The sequence below is a fragment of the Bos grunniens genome, chromosome 24, assembly GCF_055505025.1.
Source record: "Bos grunniens cultivar Pamir isolate PY7600 chromosome 24, Bosgru_T2T1.0, whole genome shotgun sequence".
Classification (NCBI taxonomy): domain Eukaryota; kingdom Metazoa; phylum Chordata; class Mammalia; order Artiodactyla; family Bovidae; genus Bos; species Bos grunniens.
Genome location: NC_141188.1, coordinates 63,526,927 through 63,551,384, shown reverse-complemented (window position 1 = coordinate 63,551,384; position 24,458 = coordinate 63,526,927). Strand labels below are relative to the sequence as shown.

The following is a 24,458-nucleotide window of genomic DNA, read 5'->3' as shown; positions in this document are numbered from 1 at the left end:
AATGTCCACAGTGAAGTTTCTAAATTTTACACAGCCCCAAGACAGCATCTGAAACCCAGCCTTCACTCCTAGTGACTGTGAGACTCACGGAGGAAAATCTGAGGACCCACTTCCACCCCTCCAGATTTTGTGGAAGGACATGATCTCTCTTGAGAGGGCAGAAGATGCAGGTTCTTTTCATCTGAACACAAGAAGGTTTGTCAGTAAAGGCCCAGAGTCTGTCTCCACACCTCCTTCTGGGGAGTGGATACACACGTAGTCTCCTGAGCCAGGTACCTGCCTGGAGAGCTCACCTGGGCAATTCACTACCTTAGACACCTGGGCTTCTCCTCCCCACCACGCTGTGCCTCGTTTCTGTCTTTGAGAAATGGGGGAAACAATGGATCTGCCTGAACATGTCGTTAAAGGGGGAAATGGGTGAATACATAACCCCCCTTAGTAAAAGTCAACAATTTATGGCATCGTTCTGTTATTGGAATGCTGAACACACGAAGAGAATGTGGCTCCAGTGGTAAGATCCTTAACCATGACATTCAAAGAACACAATTCCCTGTCTCGTTTCTCTTACAGGCGTTTGACTCTGTCCTCGTGAGCATGAAACAGAAGAGGGTGAGCTACAGAGCATGACGACCGAGAAATGTCTTCATCAGTTCAGTTCATTTCAGTTCAGTCGCTCAGTCGTGTCCGACTCTGCGACCCCATGAATCCCAGCACGCCAGGCATGCCTCTCCATCACCAACTCCCGGAGTTCAATCAGACTCACGTCCATCGAGTCAGTGATGCCATCCAGCCATCTCATCCTCTGTCGTCCACTTCTCCTCCTGCCCCCAATCCCTCCCAGCATGAGAGACTTTTCCAATGAGTCAACTCTTAGCAAGAGATGGCCACAGTACTGGAGTTTCAGCTTTAGCATCATTCCTTCCAAAGAACACCCATTACTGATCTCCTTTAGAATGGACTGGTTGGATCTCCTTGCAGGCCAAAGGACTCTCAAGAGTCTTCTCCAATACCACAGTTCAAAAGCATCAATTCTTTGGCACTCAGCTTTCTTCACAGTCCAACTCTCACATCCATACATGACTACTGGAAAAACCACAGCCTTGACTAGACAGACCTTTGTTGGCAAAGTAATGTCTCTGCTTTTGAATATGCTATCTAGGTTGGTCATAACTTTCCTTCCAAGGAGTAAGCATCTTTTAATTTCATGGCTGCAGTCACCATCTGCAGTGATTTTGGAGACCCCCAAAATAAAGTCTGACACTGTTTCCACTGTTTCCCCATCTATCTGCCATGAAGTGATGGGACCAGATGCCATGATCTTCGTTTTCTGAATGTTGAGCTTTAAGCCAACTTTTTCACTCTCCTCTTTCACTTTCATCAAGAGGCTCTTTAGTTCTTCTTCACTTTCTGCCACATGGGTGGTGTCTTCTGCATATCTGAGGTTATTGATATTTCTCCCCGAAATCTTGATTCCAGTTTGTGCTTCTTCCAACCCAGCGTTTCTCATGATGTACTCTGCATAGAAGTTAAATAAGCAGGGTGACAATATACAGCCTTGACGTACTCCTTTTCCTATTTGGAACCAGTCTGTTGTTCCATGTCCAGTTCTAACTGTTGCTTCCTGACCTGCATATAGGTTTCTCAAGAGTCAGGTCAGGTGGTCTGGTATTCCCATCTCTTCATAATGGACCTCAATTTATTTTTATGATACATTTTTTTGTAAGAATGAGAAAACTGCTCCCCAAATGACCCCTGTTTATTTACATCTTGTTCCTCCTGAGAGCAGGCAACTCTCTCAGGAAAAAGAGCTTCCCTTTGACAATAGAACTCGGGGACCAGCTGGGGTGGCTGTCAGGAGGATGGGGTCACAGGGAGGAGCGCAGCCAAGGTCCCGCTTTTTGGGAAAGGCAACAGATACATATTTCCCACACACGGCTGAGACACTTTGCCAGTATCTCTTAAACTGAGAATTTGAAATATTTTCCTAGTTATGCAAATAATTCTCAAGGACATCATCAGGTTGGACCAGCTCTCAGAACATAAAATAGAAAATGTAAGCTATTTAATCATTTTTGTTAGAAGTGGTCTTAAGGAAAATTCAACATGTAAGAGAAGACAGGTTTTTATGGGTTATGTCTGTTTGGAAATGGCAGCTCAAGGCATGTAAAGAGGTCGGAGCTTGCCTGTACTCTCAGTGGTCCTAGGCCCCTACAGGTATTTCACAGGAGCTAGTGACTGCAGTTCTCAATTTCTTCTGGGATGAGAAGGAAGTACAGGAACTGCATAATCATCTAATCTTCACTCACAGAGACTTTGTGCTTATGAATGCGACAGTACCTGGTGAAGAAATCAAAAGCTGATCTACTTGAAATACCAGCTGCTTTGAGGCACTGGAGGCGGATAGAGAGGGATATATCCAGGGCTGAGCCCTCCCGGCACACAGGCTTGCAGACCGCCTGCCCAGCTCCTCCAGGAACACAGGTAAGTGCTTCCAGAAGCTCTGTGTAACTCCAGGAATACTTTCTGAAAATAATAAGGATTATGGTCTTTTTTTTATGACTGCCCTGGTGGCTCAGATGATAAAGCAGCAGCCTACAATGTGGGAGACCTGGCTTCAATCCCTGGGTCAGGAAGATCTCCTGGAGGAGGAAATGGCAACCCACTCCAGTATTCTTGCCTGGAAAATCCCATGGAGTCTGTCCGTGGGGTCTCAAAGAGTCAGACACAACTGAGCGAATTCACTTTCACTTTCACGGTCTTTTTTTAATGCTGCTTCTATTAATATTTCTTTGGTATGGTGGTACTTCACTTATTCTCCCAGACCAAAAGTAAAACACCTTTTTTTTCCTCCTGATTTAGTTCTTAGATTATTTATTTATTTCCCAAAAAACCTTGCTTCTTTAGAAGCACATGTGATCAGGGGTAGGATGTCCAAGACCCACAAATCCTTCAAATAAGATCCTTCTATAGAGGAAGGTGCCTAACAGGAGATGGCTGAATGTTACCACATCAGTCTTTGCCTGGTGTCTGTTATGAATCATTTTTTACCCAGTCTTAATGTAATCACTGAGGAGGAAAAGATAAAGATATTCTATTACTTTTTCACAAATGTTCTTTAAAAACTAATTTCAATAGTCCTCTAGTTATGAAATGCATACTGTTCATTTTAAAAGGCTTGAAAAGTAAGAAGAGAAATGTTGATTGCCAGAATCACCCACCTCACATATACAGCATTTTAAAAAAATTATTACAGTATTACAGACTACCTTCCTTCCCTAGAGTGATGATGAAATGCGTCTGATGCTCTTCCAGGAATCCCAGACCACATCCAGCCACCATGAGTTCCCTCGGTGAAGCAATCATCCACCTTGGAATTGATCTGTTCCATCAGATCAGAAAATCAGAGAAGGAAAATATCTTCCTATTGCCTTTCAGTATCTCGTCAGCCTTAGCCATGACTTACTTAGGGGCCCGAGAAAACACCGCATCAGAAATGCAGAAGGTGGGTGGCAGCTGCCTTTCCGGCACAGGTTTGCACGGGTTGTCTGCTGGCTGCTGTGCAGATGACCACAGGTCTGCTGTCCCCGGGTCCCACGGGAAGCTCAAGCAGCCCCACGACTGGGTGGGCACAGAGAGGGGCACGCACTCTCCCGCAGGGCTCCCCACCTGCTTCCTGTGCCTGGACTTCCTCTGGGGGCTGGGATGAAGCCCTCCAGTTGCCCAACAACCAGAGGTGAGGCCTTAATGGAAGACTTCACTGGAAGTGAGGCCCTGACTAAAGTCCACGGGAGACCTCTTTACATGTTTCCTCAACGATGAATGAGAAACGAGACACGGTTCTTTAAAGTGCACAGCGCTCAAGCAGCTTTGTTTTCCACACACAGACTGTGTTTTTTAAGGATGAAGCTTTCACTGAACATTTCTGTGTGCTTTTTGTTTCCTCTTGAGTTTGTCTCGTGAGGGGCGGTTATTTGGTATATAGTTTTGTTTGTGGGTATTCTTTTGTCCTTCCGTTCTTTCTTTTTTACTTACTCTGATGTGTATAGATCGTTACAGACTCCTTGTCCCACTCCCTGTCTTCTCCAGGTCCTTCACTTCAATGAAATCACAGAGAAGCCAAGAGGAACAGCGACAAGAAATCCCGTGAGGCAGAGAGCATTGGATGTAGAGGAGGTCATACGTCCAAGAGGGCCGTAGCTTAAACTGGGGATTTCAGATAGACTGGGAAAAGTCCATTTTTAGAGGTCATGCTAGGCAAACTGGAGAGAGTGGTTTCTCAGTTCACGTGTGTGCGCGTGGGAAATCATTTCGGCTATGTCCTACTCTTTGTGACCCCATGAACTGTAACCCTCCAGGTTCCTCTGTCCGTGGGGTTCTCCAGGCAAAAATACTGCAGTGGGTTGCCGTACCCGCCTCCAGGGGATCTTCCCACCCCAGGGACTGAACCAGCATCTCTCATGTCTCCTGCATCAGCATACAGGTCCTTTACCACTGGCACCACCTGGAAAGCCCTCTCATTTCACATTACATGCTTATTTACTTCCCTGGTAGCTCAGACGGCACAGCATCTGCCTGCAATGAGGGAGACCTGGGTTCGATCCCTGGGTCAGGAAGATGCCCTGGAGAAGGAAATGGAAACCCACTCCAGTACTCTTGCCGGGAAAATCCCATGGACGGAGGAGCCTGGTAGGCTACAGTCCGTGGGATCACAAAGAGTCAGACATGACTGAGCAACTTCACTTCCCTTCCCGTCACTTATTTACTTCATATCTTTGTTTTTCTGAAAGGAGAGAAGCATATGCTTAACATCAGGGACTCTGAAACCTGAAGGAGCTTCAAATAGTGATCTGCTGTTCAGGAATGAGGAACATGGCAAAAATACGATGGCTCTCAGCCACAGTGACTCCATCCCAACTAGCCAGGGGCAATAAAAGGAGACTGAACACCTTCCCAGTCAGGAGCAGGGGTGTCTGCACGAGGGTGACTCCATCAAGCTGGGGCCGTGAGCAAAGCCTCACCTGGTGAACCACTGGGCATGGAGTCCCTCACGGGCTGACTTGTGTGAATATTTAATCATCAGTTGCAACTTTCTAAACATCTTCCAGACAAACCACTTGTGCCTTTCATGACAGACTTTTGATTTTCTGTCTTTGCAGAAAGAATCAAGGATCTGTTTCCCAAAGACTCTCTCGACAGCTCTACTGTTCTGGTTTGGTGAATGCCGTCTATTTCAAAGGGCAGTGGAACCAGAAGTTTAAGAAAGAAAATACTGTGGAGGAAAAGTTTCGGCTGAACAAGGTGTTGTCTGTAATTAATTTATAATAATGTTACATAGCTCTCTGTACAATGTGAAAGTTAAATACATATTTGATCATTTCCTTTATAACTGCGAGTAGAAGTAGGATCTATCGAGGCTGTCTTTTTTTGCCTTTATTTAGTTGGTATAGGTGAAGAAACTCTTGTCTCTAATTCACAGATTTCCCAAACCATCTCTTAGAAGGAAGATGAGTTTGGTATCTCAATAAGATTATCTTTTTTTTCTTTTGGACTAATGCCCATTTAGCATTTTTGGCCACATGAATTTATTGCAGGATGCAAGCAAACCTGTGCAGATGATGAAACAAACCAATAGTTTCAATTTCATGTCACTGGAGGACGTGCAAGCCAAGATCCTGGAAATCCCGTACAAAGGCTCCGAGCTAAGCATGATGGTGCTGCTGCCCGATGAAGTAGACGGTCTGCAGGAGGTAAAACCTGGTGCCTGTGGCGCTTCATGCTGCTGCTTACATTGCTGGCGACACAGCGCCTGTGCGGGCTGCTCACAGAAGCAGTGCTCACAGAATGCTGGTGATGTGCCAGGAGAGCAAAATACTGGAGTGTGTCATTTCTTCTCTGTTGAGTCTAATGGAAAATCATGAAGGAGAACTTGGCATCCTGTCACTTTCCAAAAAAATAGACCTTATAGTGTGATATGGAAGAATATGTAGAAAATCTTAACTTCACAGGCCCCAGTAATACTCTGAGAAAACTAGAATGCCACTTCAAAAAGTAATATGCTTGGCTCACATGTGAATATTTTGCAACCGTCAAAACTTCACCTACTCCAGTCTATTCATTTGAAGACAGGGGAGACTAAGAGTCAAATGTAGGTGACTCTTTCACTCATGAACAACATCAAACAAAGTAAAACACTGCTGAGCTCCATCCTGCAGACTGAATCACATGCTTCGTAGAGAGCAGACAAACCAACCTATCTTGATGCTCACTTTCTATTCAGACGCATTCTCTCAGAGTTCTTTGGAGCCTCATTGCTGGGAATTTAAAAAAAAGTGAATCTTCCTTTTAGCATTGTTATATTGGTTCAAGATAATTTGTAAAGAAACCAATAACAATATCCGGCATGTAAAAGTCGTTCCATAAATGGCCATCTGCAATTACTGTAATAGCCAATGATGCTGAATTTGCAGTGAACTTGCCACACGTAAAATATATATGCGGTAGCTTAGGGACTAACACATGATGCCTAAAAATGTTAATTAAGTAAACACATACACTGAATCTCTACTTAATGGTGGTATTATGCAACAATTTAAACTTGATCAGAGAAACATATCTATACAGGAAACGTTTTCAAATAGGTCAAGCAAGTAAAAGGAATAATAATGGGTTGTACACTATAATTATATCATGCAAAAACTATGCACAAAAAGACATTAACAAGACAAGACTATTTGAAAATGAAACATGTAGTGATCTGGCAACTTAAGAAGTGAAGATATATAGTTCATCTTTTACAAAATAAATTTATTTAATCGTTCTGCTGTTATGTATGGATATATATACACATATATATACAGAAGGCTCAGTTTATCATATAAATATTACAAAATATTCAGCTTATAATATACAATGAGATTACATGCAATATATAAATATATGTATATAATATAGTGAGTTTATATGTATAATATAACTGAACCTCCTGTATTCATGTTTACTGTGAAGATAATTGTTTTCCAGACAATTCAATCCTAGGTTAGGTGGGCTCCATGACCGCTGAGAATCCTGACAGTTGTTCCTTTTCCACTGTTACAGCTTGAAGACCAGCTCACTGCTGAGAAGTTAATAGCGTGGACGAGCCCACAGAATATGAGGAAGAGACAAGTGGACTTATACCTGCCTCGGTTTAAAGTGGAAGAGAGCTACGACCTCGTGCCCACACTGCAAGCCCTGGGGATGGTGGACGCCTTCCGTGATGGGGTGGCCGACTTCTCGGGCATGACCGGGGGACGCGATCTGGTGGTGTCAAAGGTCTTCCACAAGTCCTTTGTGGAGGTGACCGAGGAGGGCACGGAGGCCGCAGCTGCTACTGATGTAGAAATTATTGAAAGAGCAGGAAGAAATTCTGAGAGTTTCCGCTGCGATCACCCTTTCCTGTTCCTCATCAAGCACATCAAGACCAACAGCATCCTCTTCTGTGGCCGAGTCTCTTCCCCTTAGACGTCCTTGGGCAGCGGCCACACTCGGGGACATTCAGAGAGCTGTTCCCGGAGCTAGAATGCTGGTGTAACAGGTTCCCTTGGATTCATTTTCCTTTCCAAACTTATAGTCACCACTCACAATGTATTGGATAAAATATTGTTTGTCTGTCTCTATCTTTTTACAAAACATGTAACCTACTCTATTCCCCATGAAAACACCTCCTTGGACAAAGTGTTCACTATATTTTAAAAAGTTATTTCCATACTCTATCTTCTACTAAGTTTGAAATATCATAGCTCCTATTTCAAAAGTTATTTTTACTTTTCAAACCTAGACATTCACATTGAGTTCAGGTGGTATGTGGGACACTTAGATGTCTAAATTTTTAGTTTTCTGAAATACATTATCAATAAAACCATGGCTTGTTCATGTCACTTGTTGCTCATCATTTTTTGTTTTCAACAAAGTGCAAGTGACCCCCCACACGTGGAAAGATCATATAGAAAGATATTATCCTTTATAGACATCAAAATAGTGCAGGATGATGAGGTTAACAAGGCAGACTGCTGTCAGAACATGGAAGGCTCTGTAACCCATGTAAGAGCCCAACTATAAGCGTCTAGAACTCAGACTTGGGATGTAAACTGAGTCTCTAAGTAGGTAAGACAGATGATACATATGTTAGAGCTACTGAAAGAAATATGGTAATCGTGGCTGAAGCAGAGATGGGATAAGACTGGGAGAGCATCCAGTGAGAAGAAGGGCTGACAAGTGACCCTGAAGTCCACCAACTCAAAAAGCAAGGAACTGATAAATTTTATTTCCCAGAACATAACATTTCTCAGGGCAAGAGGAATCATTTGGAGATGATATGTTTATTACATAGATTGGCATGATGGTTTCACAAATATATACTCACCTCAAACCTCCTGATGTTCATACATTAAATACATACAGCTCTTTATACATCATTCATCATTCATACATCATTCACATTCTCTCATCACAGTATTGTCATTTCTTTTTCGGGAGGTGTGTTGTTCAAGAACAGCTGTCACACTGTTGATCTCTAAGGGAGAGGGGAAGCTGGGGTCTCCTATGCTGCCATCTGGGTGATGTCTCCAGAAAACCACATATCTCCTTGGCTGAGCAATGCACTTCTAGAGAAAGTCTTTCTCAAGTACACAAAGTGGCACATATCACTACTTTCTTACAGGGTTAAAAGTTGACCAGACTATTACCAGACCAGTAATTCCACATCCTGATTTTACCCAAGAGATATGAATACATCCACCACAAAAGGTCTAAGACACAAATGTTCACTGAAGCCTTATTCGTAATGGCCAGAAAGCTGGCAAAACCTCAAATGTCTAACAGCTGAACAAAACAGGTGAAGGAAAGTACAAACCCAAGAACAGTACTTAGAGATAAAAAGGAAAAACTACTGACAACATGGATTAAACTCCTACACGCTGTGCTGTGCAAACAAGAGACTGAAAAGAATGAGTGTGTGTTATGTAATCCCCTCACGTGACAATTTTACACTATAGATAAATGTAGCTGGGCATCCCCGGTGGCTCAGTGGTAAAGAACCCGCCGGACAATGCAGGAGACATGGATTTGATCCCTGGGTTGGAAAGGTCCCCTGGAGAAAGGAATGGCTCCCCTCTCCAGTGTTCTTGCCGGGAGAATCCCATGGACACAGAAGCCTGGTGGGCTACAGTCAGTCCATGGGGTCGCAGAGTCAGACACAACGGAGAGACTAATCGACAACAAATGTGGTTACATCTCAATACAAGAGACTTTTGAAACACTTAGAACAATACGGTCATAGGAAATGATAGTAAAAAATACAAAAAACTGATAGCCAATTATTAAATATGAAAGCGAGTATTTTATTGAATGAGATGGATTAGAGCATAATTTCCCTGTGCTATTTCACTTAAGACGAAGATGGATACCGCTAAACACTCATTGGTTGTGTGGCTAACGTAGAGTCTTGAGCTTTGCTATTGGCAGGTTGAATCACTAAACATTTCCAGAGATGAAACAAATGAGGAATCACCTTCATAAGAGAAGAAATTTTGATCGGATTAATAACACAAAAGTTGTATATTAATTGAATACTACACACTGTATTGGGAAGAAATTTTATAAGTTTCATTCATGGGTTTAACCCAACGTATCTTAAAACTATATAACCATGAAACACTCCAGAGGTTTGGTATTTCCTTGTGTTTGAATAAGTATCAGGAATAACATAAAAATGTGTCCAGTGTAAACTCATAGGTAGAAATATCACATTTAGTTTGAGTAGATTTCCAGACGCTCCTCTGGCTGGGTCTCCAAAAGATCCCAATCTGAAAACAGTGAAAGATTTGAGAAGTTATGTTGTTAGTGAAAAGTTGTCATTACTCCTTCCATCACCTTGCCTTATCTTATCTTCAGAACAGGTTGTTCTGAGCTGAACTACTGCCCTTCGGATGCTGCACCCTTCACAGCGTACAGGAATCTCTATGAGCCAGGGAAGCAGAAGCCCTGTGAGTGGGCCTGTGCAGTCTTGATCCATCAGTAAAGCAGTTTTGTCTTGGTTGCTCCCAGGCGTTTCTCATCAGGAAGATCTGAGGGAGGCGACAAGCTCACTGTTCTTTTGTGACATGTGGGCAGGTTGGGAAACCTGCCCCTGTGAACGCAGGAGATTCTCAGGTAGCTAAGTCTGGAGACAGAACACAGGCCCTTGAGATGTTGCAGCTTCGTACAGTAATAATGCCTCCATAGGCACCTGGAAGCTTGCTCCAAGGGGTGCGCTGGGGCAGCCTTCCAGCCTCACGCAGGGGCTGGAACCTCAGCTGTGACGGTTCCAGGACCCCGGTCCGCCGCAGGGGCTCAGTCTCTCTGCCTCCCTCTGCACCGCCCTCCCTTCCACCTCTGTCTCTCTCCCCCTCTTTTCCTCTCCCTGCCTCCCTACACGTTCTCTCTCTCTGTCTCTCTCTCTCACCAAACTCGCACAGCATCTAAACAAGGGAGCTGGGTCAGCAGGGCTCCACCATTAAATAAACCTCGGCTTTGGAGCTAAGCCTCCAGGAAGGCCTCAGGAAAAGCCCCTGCCGGGGCAGCCAGTTTCCCGCGCTGCCCTCCCATCTCCACCCTTGAAACGAGGACTTCACCTCCTGGGGCTCTGAACCGCTGCCACGCTTAGTGGCCCTGAAACCAGGAACAAGCCAGAGCGCATCTCTCCTCACCCTTCTGGGTTCTGGGGAGGAGAAGCACCGCCGGAGCCACGACAGAGCCGCCCACACCCGCAGGCCGGCCCTGCGAGGCCCTGACCGCCTCCTGCGCGCCGCCCCCCGGCGCCGCGTCCGCTCCAACGCCGCCGCCGGCCCCGCTGCTCCAGGGCCTCGTGTCCTGAGCTCTCAGTGTCCGCGCTGCGCAGGCTTGCTCAGGATCGCATGGATACAGATAAATGTCTCGTGGTCATGGAGAAATACTGCCATGGCTTCTCTCCAGACTCTTAGGAGTGTTTAGTTTGGCTGATAGGATCGCTGGTGGTACCGCACTGAAGAGAACTTCCTCTGCCCCCCACACCTCCCCAATTTATTTCTAATCGCAGAGTGTGACCTTATGTGTAAATAGATCATAGACATAGCTAGTTAACATAAGATCGTACTGACTCAAGCTGGGTCCTCATCCAATGACTGGACCCTTCTATGAAGAGAAGAGACACAGGGAAGACGGTCATGTCGAGACAGAGGCACAGGCCCGGAAACTCGACGAACCACCAGGGAGTAGAAAAGGTAAAGAGAATTCTCCCCGAGAGCCTCGCGAGGAAGTGTGGTCCTGAGAACACACTGATTTTAGACCTCAAGCCTCCAGAAGTGGGAGAGAATGAATACGGTGGTTTGAAACCTCAGTGTGGGCCGCTCACGACAGAGGTCCTAGGAACCTAACACAGTGCCTGGAGAGCAGAGAAGTGCCCTCTCACGCTCCCGTGCCTAAACTGTTAAGTTATGGTAGTTTACTAGAGCAAAAAATCAACCATTCTACCAATCAAAAATACATTCAAAGAAGGACATGAACCTCATCAAAACAGCATTGTACATCAACATTCAATGCAATGCCCTGAATTTCAGGAGCACATCTTCTACTTGAAGTATAGGGAATTAGGATTCATTGTCAGGTGGTCATCAGATGCAAGGAGGAAATCCCTGGAACAAGTTAGAGCCAGGCGTTCCTTGAGCAATAATAGACATTTACTGGAGTCTATGGAGTTGACGTTTTCTTGCTTGGATCACTGAGAAACTGAAGGTGCTGATGACAGCTGTCCCTGGCAGTCCTGGTGAGATATGTGCTAAACCCAGAGTCACGTCCGGGAACACAGAGGCTGGTTGCAGAAGTCATGGGGTGGGGAAGGATGGTGCTATCATGGTCTCAGAGTTTGTCTCAGAGGATGAGGCTTAGGAAGTCAGTGCCCACCAAATGTAAAGGAGCTTTGGCAAACCTCCCTCGTCATTAAGTCCCTGCTTCTAGCACTGTGGTAGAGACCCTTCACTAAGCTCAGTACTAAGTCATAGAACATAATTAAGAACTCAATGAATGGAGAGTGAATCATTAAGAAATTATAAAAATAGATAATCAAACACATTATGTGATCACCCCTACATTCACACGGAATCAAGAAGCCTTCATTCAAATGTAAGAGACCAAGAGTCACTGATTCCTAGTTCATGCACAAAGAACAGTCTCTCTCTTCCTGCATTCTACCAAAAAATTAAGAGACCCATAAAAGCGAATCCTGGAGGCAGTGCGATCTTTCTGATATGATAAGAAGTTAGAGAATAAAATTTTGACTAAGGACTTACTCAGTCCTTCCTTAATATATAATTTTAATCAATTCAAGGGGCTTCCCAGTTGGCACTGGTGGTAAAGAACCAGGTTGCCAACACGGGAGACATAAGAGACCCAGGTTCAATCCCTGGATTGGGAAGATCCCCTGGAGGAGGGCATGGCAACCCACTCCAGTATTCTTGCCTGGAGACTCTCCATGGACAGAGGAGCCTGGTGGGCTACAGCCCAGAGGGTCACAAAGAGTGGGAAACGACTGAAGTGACTTAGCAAACACACACGAAATCAATTGGAATGTTAAATGTCAATCAAAAACTGCTGCTGGGCATACACACGGAGGAAACCAGAAGGGAAAGAGACACATGTACCCCAATGTTCATCGCAGCACTGTTTATAATAGCCAGGACATGGAAGCAACCTAGATGTCCATCAGCAGATGAATGGATAAGAAAGCTGTGGTACATATACACAATGGAGTATTACTAAGCCATTAAAAAGAATACATTTGAATCAGTTCTAATGAGGTGGATGAAACTGGAGCCTATTATACAGAGTGAAGTAAGCCAGAAGGAAAAACATAAATACAGTATACTAACGCATATATATGGAATTTAGAAAGATGGTAACGATAACCCTGTATATGAGACAAGAAAAGAGACACTGATGTATAGAACAGTCTTATGGACTCTGTGGGAGAGGGAGAGGGTGGGAAGATTTGGGAGAATGGCATTGAAACATGTGAAATGTCATGTATGAAACGAGATGCCAGTCCAGGTTCAGTGCACGATGCTGGATGCTTGGGGCTGGTGCGCTGGGACGGCCCAGGGGGATGGTATGGGGAGGGGGGAGGGAGGAGGGTTCAGGATGGGGAGCACGTGTATACCTGAAATTTAAAAAAAAAATAATGATAAAAAAAATTAAAAAAAAAAAAACTGCTGAAAGGAAGGGCTGTAGAAATGGTTCTAGAGACAGGAGATGTGAGAGAGGGTTGGATGGTGCTAAGCACAGAGTAGGATGACTGTCCCGAGTGGAACTGGAGGCATGGGAATGGGGAGACGGGTGGTGAGAATGAACTGTCTCAGTCTGCCATGACACACCTACAGACAAGACCATTCCCCAACTAAGGGACATTAAGGTAAATCTGATTCATCCTGTTCAGATGCTATTTACATTGTGCGGATCTGTATCTGTATGGGAATATTAAAACAGTAATTGATCATATATGAAATGAGTCGCCAGTCCAGGTTCGATGCACGATACTGGATGCTTGGGGCTGGTGCACTGGGACGGCCCAGAGGGATGGTATGGGGAGGGAGGAGGGTTCAGGATGGGGAACACATGTATACCTGTGGCAGATACATTTTGATATATGGCAAAACCAATACAATATTGTAAAGTTAAATAAAATAAAATTTAAAAGAATAAATAAATAAAACAGTAATTGGCAGATATCCTGTTATTGAAAGCTTGAAGGGTTTTCTCAAGTAACCAGTTTACCTGCAGATGGGTATGACCACGTGCATAATAAGAAGGAAGAGATAAAATGCCCCCTAGGATGTGCACCTCAGCAAAGCTGGTGAACCTTCACGCCCTTCACAAGGATGGAGGAAACCAGGAGGAGAGCAGAGGAGCTATTTTGAAGCAACCTACACAGGTATTAGAAATATGTGGGATGGTTCCTGGACATGTCATTTCCTCCTCAGTTTTATTGGATTCCGGGATTCATGATGCCAATGATGTTGGTATATTTAGAAAATACCCAAAGGCAGGTGGCAAGTACTGACTTGCAGAATCGTCTGAGAAGTGCTGAGTGTCCTGTGACACTGTGTGACATCGTGGTGTCTTCACCTTGTCTAATACATGCCAGGAGGACTTTTGAAAAGGAGGGGGACCAGGATGTGATATGGATTCTTATTTGAACTAACCAAAGTTCCCTCTAAATTTAAGCAAAATCCTTTGCTTTGCATACATGCTCAGTCGTGTCCCACTCTTTGCCACCCCATGGACTGACTGTTGCCCGACAGACTCCTCTGTCGCTGGGATTTCCCAGGCAAGAATACTGGAGTGGGTTGCCATTTCCTCCTCCAGAACAAAATCTTGATCTTCATCAGTTAGTTACTCTTCCTCAAAGCCAGCCTCTGTACCACCAACCTTGGTAACTTACTCACAGGAGGAATCAGCTCAGTCAGTGGTTCCCTTGAGTCCTCGACTCCTGCTCTGTCCCCTGGGCTTCCTCCAGGCCCAGCCGGGGCTCCTTACTTCTGTCTCTGGGCTCAGAGCCCTTTCTCTTTGAACCCAAAGACGTTCACCCTGCTCGGGCCCGGGGGCTTCCCTGCTCTCTGACAGCGCCCATGATGAAGCCTTGACTGGAGCTCTTATTCTGCATGTTTGTTGTTTTCCGTCCTGGATCTTTTCTCCTGCTATTTCCTTCTTCTTTATACTCAGCTCCGCCATCAGACTCCAGCAGACTCCATCCTCGCTCAGCCCACCCAGTCTCAGCTCTGGGGTCTTTGACCTCCAGTGTCATTCGGGGGTCAGGACACATAACCAGGAGGAGCCCTAAGAGCAGCAGGGCTGAGCTCAGGAATCATCTTTCCGGTTTAGGCACACAGGTCTCCCCTTCCTGCAGTTCGTGTCTCCATCCCTGTGCTTCTGGGACTCTGAGGTGGGTGAGGCTTCCTGTGAGTGGGTGCTGTGCTGGGACTGCACACTTGGACCAAGGGCAGTACTGAGTGCCGGGTGAGGAGAGGATTGGAGCCCACACACACGTGCTTTCTCCTAACCTGCTGGAAGTAAAGTGGTGCAGCTGCTGGGGAAGGCAGTCTGGTAGTTCTTCTAAATCAATCAGAGAGTGAAATTCAACCAATCAATCGATCAAGTGTAAACTTACTGTTGACCCACAGATTTCATTCTTAAGTATATGCCTAAGAAATTAAAACATACGTCCACACTGAAACTGCTAAATTTTACACAACCCTAAGAGTATCTGAAACCCTGCCTTCCTCCCTAATGACTGTGGCATCCTTGGAGGAGAAATTAGGGACCCATTCCCACCCCTTTATATTTTGTGGGAGAACATGATCTCTACTGAGAGGGCAGAAGACGCAGCTTCTTTTCATCTAAACACAAGGAGATTTGTCAGTAAAGACCCCGAGTCTGTCTACAACTCCCTGTGGGGAGTGAATACACACGCAGCCTCCTGGAACCAGCTACCTGCCTGTAGAGCTCACCTGGGCAATTCACCACTTGAGCTTCTGTTCAGTCACTCAGTAGCTCATTTCTGTTATCTGTGAAATGGGGAAAACAAACTCACCAACCTAAACATGGTACTAAAGAGGAAAATGGGTGAATACAAAACCCCAGTGTTTTGTATTAAAACAGCAGTGTTTGATATTATTCTATTACAGGAACACCAGATGCTTGAAGAGATGAGACTCCAGTGGTGAGACTCAGCCATGCCATTCAAAGAACACATTTTTTCCTCTTTTTTTCTTACAGACATTTGACTCTGTTGTTCTGGTCATGAATCAGAAGTGGGTGTGCTGCAGATCAGGATGATGGAGAAATGTTGTAGTTCTGGAGCTCAAGCTATTTACTTTTCTGAGAAATCTTCGTAAAAAACATTAGAAAACTGCCCTTAAAATGTGTCCTGTTTGTATCCGTTGTTCTTCTCAGTGAGAGCAAGTGAGTTTGCTGGAAAATGAGCTGCCCTCTGACCTTAGCAACCAGGGCACAACTGGGATTAACCACGAGGACAATGGGGTCACCGGGAGGACCATGCCAGGGTCCAGCCTCGAGGGGAGGCAGATCATGCCTGGTCTCCACCTACAGCTGACAGTTTGCCAGTCTCTCTTCAGCTGAGACATTGAGCTATTTTCCCAGGTATACAAAATATTTTTAAAGAAACAGCCTTTTCAGAACTTAAAAAATGTCAGCGTTTCAATTGTTTGTATTAGAAGTGGTCTTAAACACAAGTCAACATGTATTAACAAGAGAAGAAAGATTTTTAAGGGTTATTTCTGGCTGGGCCTAGTTCCTCAGGGCACGTGAAGAAGCTGCCACATAAGTGTACTGTCACAGGTGCCGGAAAGGCATGTACATGAGTTTCCCATGAGCACGGATGGTAGGGCACAATTTCTTCTGCAGAAGGAAAGGACTTACAGGAGTTGGTCAATAATCTTGTCTTGACTCATAAAGACTTCTTCCTCATGAAGTTGAAGGTAAGTGGTGACGAAATCAGAAGTTGATCTTGAAATACCACCTGCCTTGAGGAAAGGGCGGCGGCTGGTAGAGGTATATATATTCAGGGCTGAGCACGCCCGGCACACAAGCTTACAGGCTGCCTGCCCACCTCTGCTTCCTCCAGGAACACAGGTAAGTGCTTCCAGCAGCTCTGCGCTAACTCAGGAGTCCTCTCTGAAATTAATAATGAATGTGATGTTTTATCATGCGTGTGTTAAATATTTCATTTGGTATGATGGCATTTGACATATTCTGCCACAGAAGAACTTTTTCTCCTGATTTAGTCCATAGGTAATTTACTTATTTCTAAAAGAAAACCCACGTTCCTTTGGGAGCACGTGTATCAGGGGTAGGCTGTCCAGCATCCACAGATCCTTCAAGTAAGGCACGGAGGTACCTGATGGGAGATGGCTGGATGTTACCACATCCATTTTGCCTTTGAATCTGTTATAAATTCACTTGGAAAGACCTGGAGGCTGGGAAAAATTGAAAGGAAAAAGGAAAGGGGGCAGCATGGATGGGATGGTTATACAGCATCACGGACTCAATGAATATGAATTTGGACAAACTCTGGGAGGTAGTGGAGGACAGAGGAGCTTGTCCATGGAGTGCAAAGAGTTGGACACGACTTAGCAACTGAACAACAACAACACAACCTCTGTTATAAAGCACGTTTTACCCACTCTTGTACAGTCAGTAAGGAAGAAACAGTAAAGATACGCTATTACTTTTTAGAAAAATGTTCTTTAAATACTAATTTCAATAGTCGTCTAATTATGAGATGGATACAGGTACATCTCTCAATTATGAAATGTATAACATCAAGTTTCTATTATATTTAAGAAACGTTTTCTATAAATAAGGCTTCCCAGGTGGCACTAGTGGTAAAGAACAAATCTACCAGTCCCGGAGCTGTAAGCGATGTGGGTTCAGTCCCTGGGTGGGGAAGATCCCCTGGAGGAAGTCATAGCAACCCACTCCGGTATTCCTAATTTCAAGTCTTCTAATTACCAAATGTATGGAAAGGAAAAATCTTCGTTGCCAGAAATCCACAACCCACACATAAGGCTTTCTTTTAGAAATTCTCATTACAGACTACCTTCCTTCCCTAGAGTGATGATAAAATGCATCTGATGCTCTTCCAGGACTTCCAGACCACATCCGGCCACCATGAGTTCCCTCAGTGAAGCAATCATCCACCTTGCAATTGATCTGTTCCACCAGATCAGAAAATCAGAGAAGGAAAACATCTTCCTGTCGCCTTTCAGTATCTCGTCAGCCTTAGCCATGACTTACTTAGGGGCCCGAGAAAACACCGCATCACAGATGCAGAAGGTAGGTGGCAGCTGCCTTTCCATCACAGGTTTGCATGGGGTGTCTGCTGGCTGCTGTGCAGATGACCACAGGTCTGCTGTCCCCGGGTCCCACGGGAAGCTCAAGCAGCCCCACGACTGCGTGGGCACAGAGTTATGGGGGCAGGGCTCCCCACCTGCCTCCTGTGCCTGGACTTCCTCTGGGGGCTGGGATGAACCCCTACAACTGCCCAACAACCAGAGGTGAGGCTTTAATGGAAGACCTCAGTAGAAGTGAGGCCCTGACTTAAGTCCACGGGAGATATCTTTACATGTTTCCTCAACGATGAATGAAAAACGAGACACAGTTCTTTAAAGTGGACAGCGCTCAAGCAGCTTTGTGTTTCCCACACACAGACTGTGTTTTCTAAGAAGCAAGTGTTTGCACTGAATATTCTTTCTTCTTTTCTTTGTTCCTTATGCTTTGGGGGTTTTTTGTTTGGTTTGGTACTTGGTTTGCATTTTCTTTCCTTTCTTCTTCCTGACTTTTTTCTTTCTTTTTGGTCGACTGTGATGCACACAGATATATCAGGTGACACTTCTTTGCCCCACTGTCTGTCTCCTCCAGGTCCTTCACTTCAATAAAATCGCAGAGAACACAAGAGGAGGAGCCGCAAAAGAGCACGTGAGTCACAGGGCACCGGATTTAGAGGATCACGTATCCAAGAGGGTCATAGTTTAAACTGGGAATTTCAGACCAAGTGGGGAAAGTCCACTTTTAGGGACATCTTAAGTGAAACCCAGCGGACAGAGTTGTAGCTCATTTCACGTTACATATATGTGCTTCACGTCTTTGTTATCCTAGAGGAGAGTAGCATGTGCTTCACGGGAAGGGCTCGGAAACCCAAAGGGGCTTCAGATTGCGCTCTGTTGTTCAGGAATGACAAATGTGGACAATACAACTGCTCTGAGCCACAGTGACTTCATCCCAGTTAACTGGGGATGATAAAATGTCTGCTGCAATACATGCAAATCCATGTGAAACAGAATAGCAGGGCCAGGAAAATGAAAACTCTGATGTATAGTATGTATTTTATTATGGTTATTATAGCAAAATGATAACTATACTATTTACAACATCTTTCTAACATTGCATAGTATTAACTCATAATATTAATATTATTATTGGATAATGTTAAATCATGATGGTAGTTCATATTATGAAGACCAATAGGTAGGCATCAAAATATATTATGGAAAGTGATTAACTGAGAGCTATTGTTTATAGGCTCGTCCAAAACTCTCAGGTAGCAAGGTTAAGGTTCTGGATTGAGACAAGCCTGGGTTGAAAACCTGGCTCTGTCTCCTTGCAGAAGCTACTTAGCCCTCTGCACTCTCTTGTCATCATGTGAATCCAGCCAAGGACTTAGAGATGCTGGTGTACAGCTGCCGGCAGTGTCCCAGACACACACTGCTCCCACAGTGAGAAGTGCGGCCATCAGAACGAAGAGCCGTAGGGCAGAGTCAACAGGTCTTAGAAGACAATCCCACCAGGAGTATAACAGGGCTTCACGTCATAACCTAGGACGATACACAGATTTCACTTTCTCACACAGCTGATGACTGTCAGAGATGCACTATGGTCTGGCCCTCAAGAAGCCTAACTTTAGCTGAGGAGGTGACCCTAAGCATTGCAGACGGCTAAGACAGTGCCTGGAGGAACGGCGCTGCGTGGGAGTTCAAAGGAGAAAAGAGTGATGTGTCTGAGCAGGAGAAAGAATTGCCTAGGAGACCGGCTGTAAGGATTAGGAAGGCTATACCTGTAAAACACACCAATTAGGGGAAATAACCACAACCATCATCCCTGGGGATACCGCCCTCTAGACAGGGATCCACAGACCCCTGGGGGTGTGCTGTTTACATTGACAGAGATTCCAATGAGCTCACTTTTTGACATTTGAAGGTTGAAAAGCCAGGAAATGTTCATCAACACTTTCAAAAGCTTCTGACAGAATTAAAGAAATCCACTGATGCCTATGAGCTGAGTGTCGCCAACAGGCTCTACGGAGAAAAGGAGTTTCAGTTTCTCCAGGTGAGTTTCCTGGTCTGTCACGCCTTTGGTCTGCATCCCTGGTCCTCGGGCCCCATCTCCTAATGGGGGGAGGGTGCAGAGGAGCCTGGGGACCCACACGGGGGCATTACTCCCAGGGGCGCCGGGCTCCCTGACCACAACTGCACCCGCTGGAGTGTCCAGAGGCTGATAGCACACCAGTGAGGGGGGGATAGGGATTGGCTTGTGAACTCTGCTTGGTCAGGATTTAACACATTTAATTTAATTTGGGAATACCTACATAGTTACTGATAAATTACTTTTCATTCCTGCTTTCTTCCTGCTCATGTCATAGGAATACCTGGATAATGTTCAGAAATTTTATCTAGCCAGTGTGGAATCTGCTGATTTTAAAAATGCTACAGAGGAAAGTCGAAAGATGATTAATTCCTGGGTGGAGAGCCAAACCAATGGTAGGTTATGAGAGAGTCACTCATTACAAACCACGGCTGAGTCCCCGCTGTGTGTGAACACGGTGCTGGACCCTGACCGGGCTGTCAGGAGCGGGGTGAGACGAGACTGCAGAGGGTGGGGAGGCCCTGCAGGGGGTGGACCGTCCACATCATGCGGAGAGAAACGGGCAGGGTGCTCCGATGACCAGCCCCCTGCAAGCACAGCTGGGTCTGGAAGACAGTGTCTTGTGGATCCCAAGTCTCTGCTCAGACTTCAGCTTGATTCATAAGTTGTTTCTAAATTAAAGGCGTAACTTCCGGGTTATAATCCCTAAGAGAAAATATGAAGAGTCCACTTTTGCTTTCTTAACTGGGAAACAAGCCGCTCTCCGTTACACCATCCTTCTTGCAGAAATGACCACCTGCAGGAGAAGGGTCCTGGCCCACGTCCCCCTCCCACTGGATTGTCACAGTGTCCACCCCACCCAGGGAGGGGCTGGACAACGTCTCCATCCCATGAACCGTATCCTACCTCCCTTCCGAAACATAGGCTTAACCTACAGCAACTCAATGTGCAGAATGAAGAAGAAGACAGGGAATGGAAACAAGAGACAAAGCTACTGAGGGAACAGGAAGGGAGGAAAGGGAAGAAGAAAACTGACCAGTAAAGGTCAGCTGAAATCAGTTCTTCAGAATTGATGACCTGTTCATCAGTTCTGATGAACAAGGTATTGTCAGAATTGATCACCCAGAATTCTTGGGTCAGGAAGAGCCCTTAAGGAGGGCACGGCATACCACTCCAGTATTCTTGCCTAGAGAGTCCCATGGACAGAGGAGCCTGGTGGGCTACAGTCCGTGGGCTCACAGACTGAAGAGGCTTAGCATGGCATGGCATCTTAAATATCATAGAAATATCATGGCATCTTAAATATCAGAAATCAGTTCATCAGGATTCCTTGTGAAATGACTGATGTCCCCACACACACAGACTGAACACCTTCCCAGTCAGGAGCAGGGGCGTCTGCATGAGGGCGACTCCATCAGGCTCGGGCTGTGAGCAAAGCCTCACCTGGTGAACCACTGGGCGTGGAGTCCCTCACGGGCTGACTTGTGTCAATATTTAATCATCACTTGTAAACTTTCAACGCATCTGACAGATAAACCACTCGTGCCTTTCATGACAGACCTTTGATTTTCTGTCTTTGCAGGAAAAATCAAGGAACTATTTCCCAAAGACTCTCTCAAAAGCTCTACTGTTCTGGTGCTGGTGAACGCCGTCTACTTCAAAGGGCAGTGGAACCAGAAATTTAAGGAAGAACATACTGCAGAGGAAAAATTTTGGCTGAACAAGGTATTGTCTGTAATTTACGTGTATAACCAAGTGTAGCTACATGCACTGTGAAATTTAAATGCATGGTAATTAATATATAACTCGTATAGAAGATAGAATTTGTCAAGGCTTATTTTCTTGTCCTTTTTTTAAACTTTATTTACTGGGGATTCCTGGAAGAAACTCTTATCTCTAAGACACAAATTTCCCAGATCATCTCTTAGGAGGCTGAGTTTGGTGTCTCAATAATACTATCTTTTTTTCTGGCCTACTGCTCACCTGGCATTCTTTTGCACATGAATTTACTGCAGGATACAAGCAAACCTGTGCGGATGATGAAACAAACCAATAGTTTCAAGTTCGTGTCACTGGAGGACGTGCAAGCCAAGATCCTGGAAATCCCGTACAAAGGCGAAGAGCTAAGCATGATGGTGCTGCTGCCCAATGAAGTAGACGGTCTGCAGGAGGTAAAACCTGGTATTCACAGTGCTCCATGCCATTGCTCACATTTCCAGTGATTCAGTGCTTGTGTGGGCTGCTCATAGATTGGTGGTACTGGCTGGCAGCATAGAACAAAAAAATAATAATAATAACATCAATATCATAAACATCAGTGGCTCAATGGTAAAGAATCCGCCTGCAGTGTGTGAGCCACAGGAGACATGGGTTCAATCCCTGGGTCAGGAAAATCCCCTGGAAGAGGAAATGACAACCCACTCCAGTACTTCTGCCTGGGAAATCCCATGGACAGAGGAGCCTGGAGGGATGCAGACCATGGGGTCACAAAGAGTCAGACATGACCTTCACATGAAACACATGTTGTTTCATTTCTGTGTGCATGTTTATACAACACACATCTACACATGTGTATAGACATTTCTACATATGTGTATATAGTGTGTACATACATACATAGAAAGAGCAAAGTTATAAATGTATAAAAACATTTATTTGATCATATGATATATATTCAGGACTGTTATTGTTTCCTCCTCAGAGAAAATCTAATAAACTGAATCTCCTGTATTCATGTTTACTGTTAAAATAAAGGTTTCCCAGACATTTCAATCCAAGGTTAGGTGGGCTCCATGACCATGAGAATCCTGACAGTTGTTCCTTTTCCACTGTTACAGCTTGAAGACCAGCTCACTGCTGAGAAGTTAATAGCATGGACGAGCCCACAGAATATGAGGAAGAGAGAATTGGACTTATACCTGCCTCGGTTTAAAGTGGAAGAGAGCTACGACCTCGTGCCCACACTGCAAGCCCTGGGGATGGTGGATGCCTTCAATGACAGGGTTGCCAACTTCTCGGGCATGACCGGGAGACGTGATCTGGTGGTATCAAAGGTCTTCCACAAGTCCTTTGTGGAGGTGACCGAGGAGGGCACGGAGGCCGCAGCTGCTACAGGTGTGGGTGTTGCTGTCATCACATCATTGCCGATTCGTGAGAGTTTCCGCTGCGATCACCCTTTCCTGTTCCTCATCAAGCACATCAAGACCAACAGCATCCTCTTCGGTGGCCGAGTCTCTTCCCCTTAGACGTCATTGGCCAGCGGCCACACTCGGGGACATTCAGAGAGATGTTCCCAGAGCTTGAATGTTGGTGCAACAGGTTCCCTTGGATTTATTTTCCTTTCCAAACTTATAGTCACCACTCACAATGTATTGGATAAAATATTGTCTGTCTCTCTCTCTCTACAAACACATGTAACCTACTCTATTCCGCATGAAAACGCCTCCTTGGACAAAGTGTTCACTATATTTTAAAAAGTTATTTCCATACTCTATCTTCTACTAAGTTTGAAATATCATAGCTCCTATTTCAAAAGTTATTTTTACTTTTCAAACCTAAACATTCATATTTATTTGAGTTCAGGTGGTATGTGGGACCCTTACATGTCTAAATTTTTTAATTTTCTGAAATGCATTATCAATAAAACCATGGCTTGTTCATGTCATTTGTTGCTCATCCTTTTTTTTCCCAACAAACTGCAAGTGACCCCCACACATGGAAAAGATCATATAGAAAGATATTATCCTACATAGAAATCAAAATAGTGCAGCATGATGAGGTTAACAAGGCAGACTGCTGTCAGAACATGGAAGGCTCTGTAACCCATGTAAGAGCCTAGATATAAGCATCTAGAACTCAGACTTGGGATGTGAACTGAGTCTCTAAGTAGGTAAGAGAGATGATACATATGTTAGAGCTACCGAGAGAAATATGGTGATTGTAGCTGAAGGCAGAGATGGGATAAGATTGGGAGACCATCCAGTGAGAAGAAGGGCTGACATATGACCCTGAATTCCACCAACCCATAAAGCAAAGAACTCACAAATTTTATATTCCAAAACATAACTTTTCTCAGGGCAAGAAGAATCATTTGGAGGTGATATGTTTATTACAAAGATTGGCATGACAGTTTCACAGATATATACTCACCTCAAAACTCATGACGTTCATACATTAAATACATACAGCTCTTTATACATCATTCATACATGAAGAAAGTTATTTTTGAATACAAAGTAATAAAAATCAATGTGTGACTTTAAACATAAAGATAATAGATGCTTAATAAAGAATATAATGCATATACACCACAGGACAGGCTTCCCTGGTGGTGCAGTGATAAGGAATCTGACTGCCAAGCAGGAGACCTGGGTTCAAAAAAGAGCTGGACATGAGGTAGTGACTAAACAACAGAACACCAGACACTAAACAACAGAACACCAGACACCACAGGACACCAACTTGTCCCCATG

The 24,458-nt window shown here is 44.8% G+C and overlaps 1 protein-coding gene and 1 pseudogene across 3 annotated transcripts; both read left to right on the top strand.

Annotated features, from left to right (window-relative positions):
- Positions 1–2,065: 2,065 nt before the first annotated feature.
- On the top strand, positions 2,066–23,650 carry LOC147346430 (serpin B3-like). 2 transcript variants are annotated; one of them, XM_086373743.1, is made up of 8 exons: positions 2,066–2,481; positions 3,313–3,502; positions 4,087–4,173; positions 19,822–19,950; positions 20,264–20,381; positions 21,569–21,711; positions 22,002–22,157; positions 22,824–23,650. In XM_086373743.1, the coding sequence occupies exons 2-8, from the start codon at positions 3,338–3,340 to the stop codon at positions 23,229–23,231; spliced, it is 1,206 nt and encodes a 401-aa protein (XP_086229869.1). In that variant the 5' UTR covers positions 2,066–2,481; positions 3,313–3,337; the 3' UTR covers positions 23,232–23,650. The 2 variants fall into 2 exon arrangements, with proteins under 2 accessions (XP_086229869.1, XP_086229870.1); XM_086373744.1 differs by lacking the exons at positions 2,066–2,481; positions 3,313–3,502; positions 4,087–4,173 and adding exons at positions 16,649–16,698; positions 17,712–17,901; positions 18,487–18,543.
- Positions 5,150–7,916, top strand: LOC147346431 (serpin B4-like; annotated as a pseudogene). Its single transcript, XR_015153343.1, has 3 exons — positions 5,150–5,298; positions 5,592–5,747; positions 7,096–7,916. The product of XR_015153343.1 is annotated as a serpin B4-like (transcript).
- Positions 23,651–24,458: the final 808 nt, after the last annotated feature.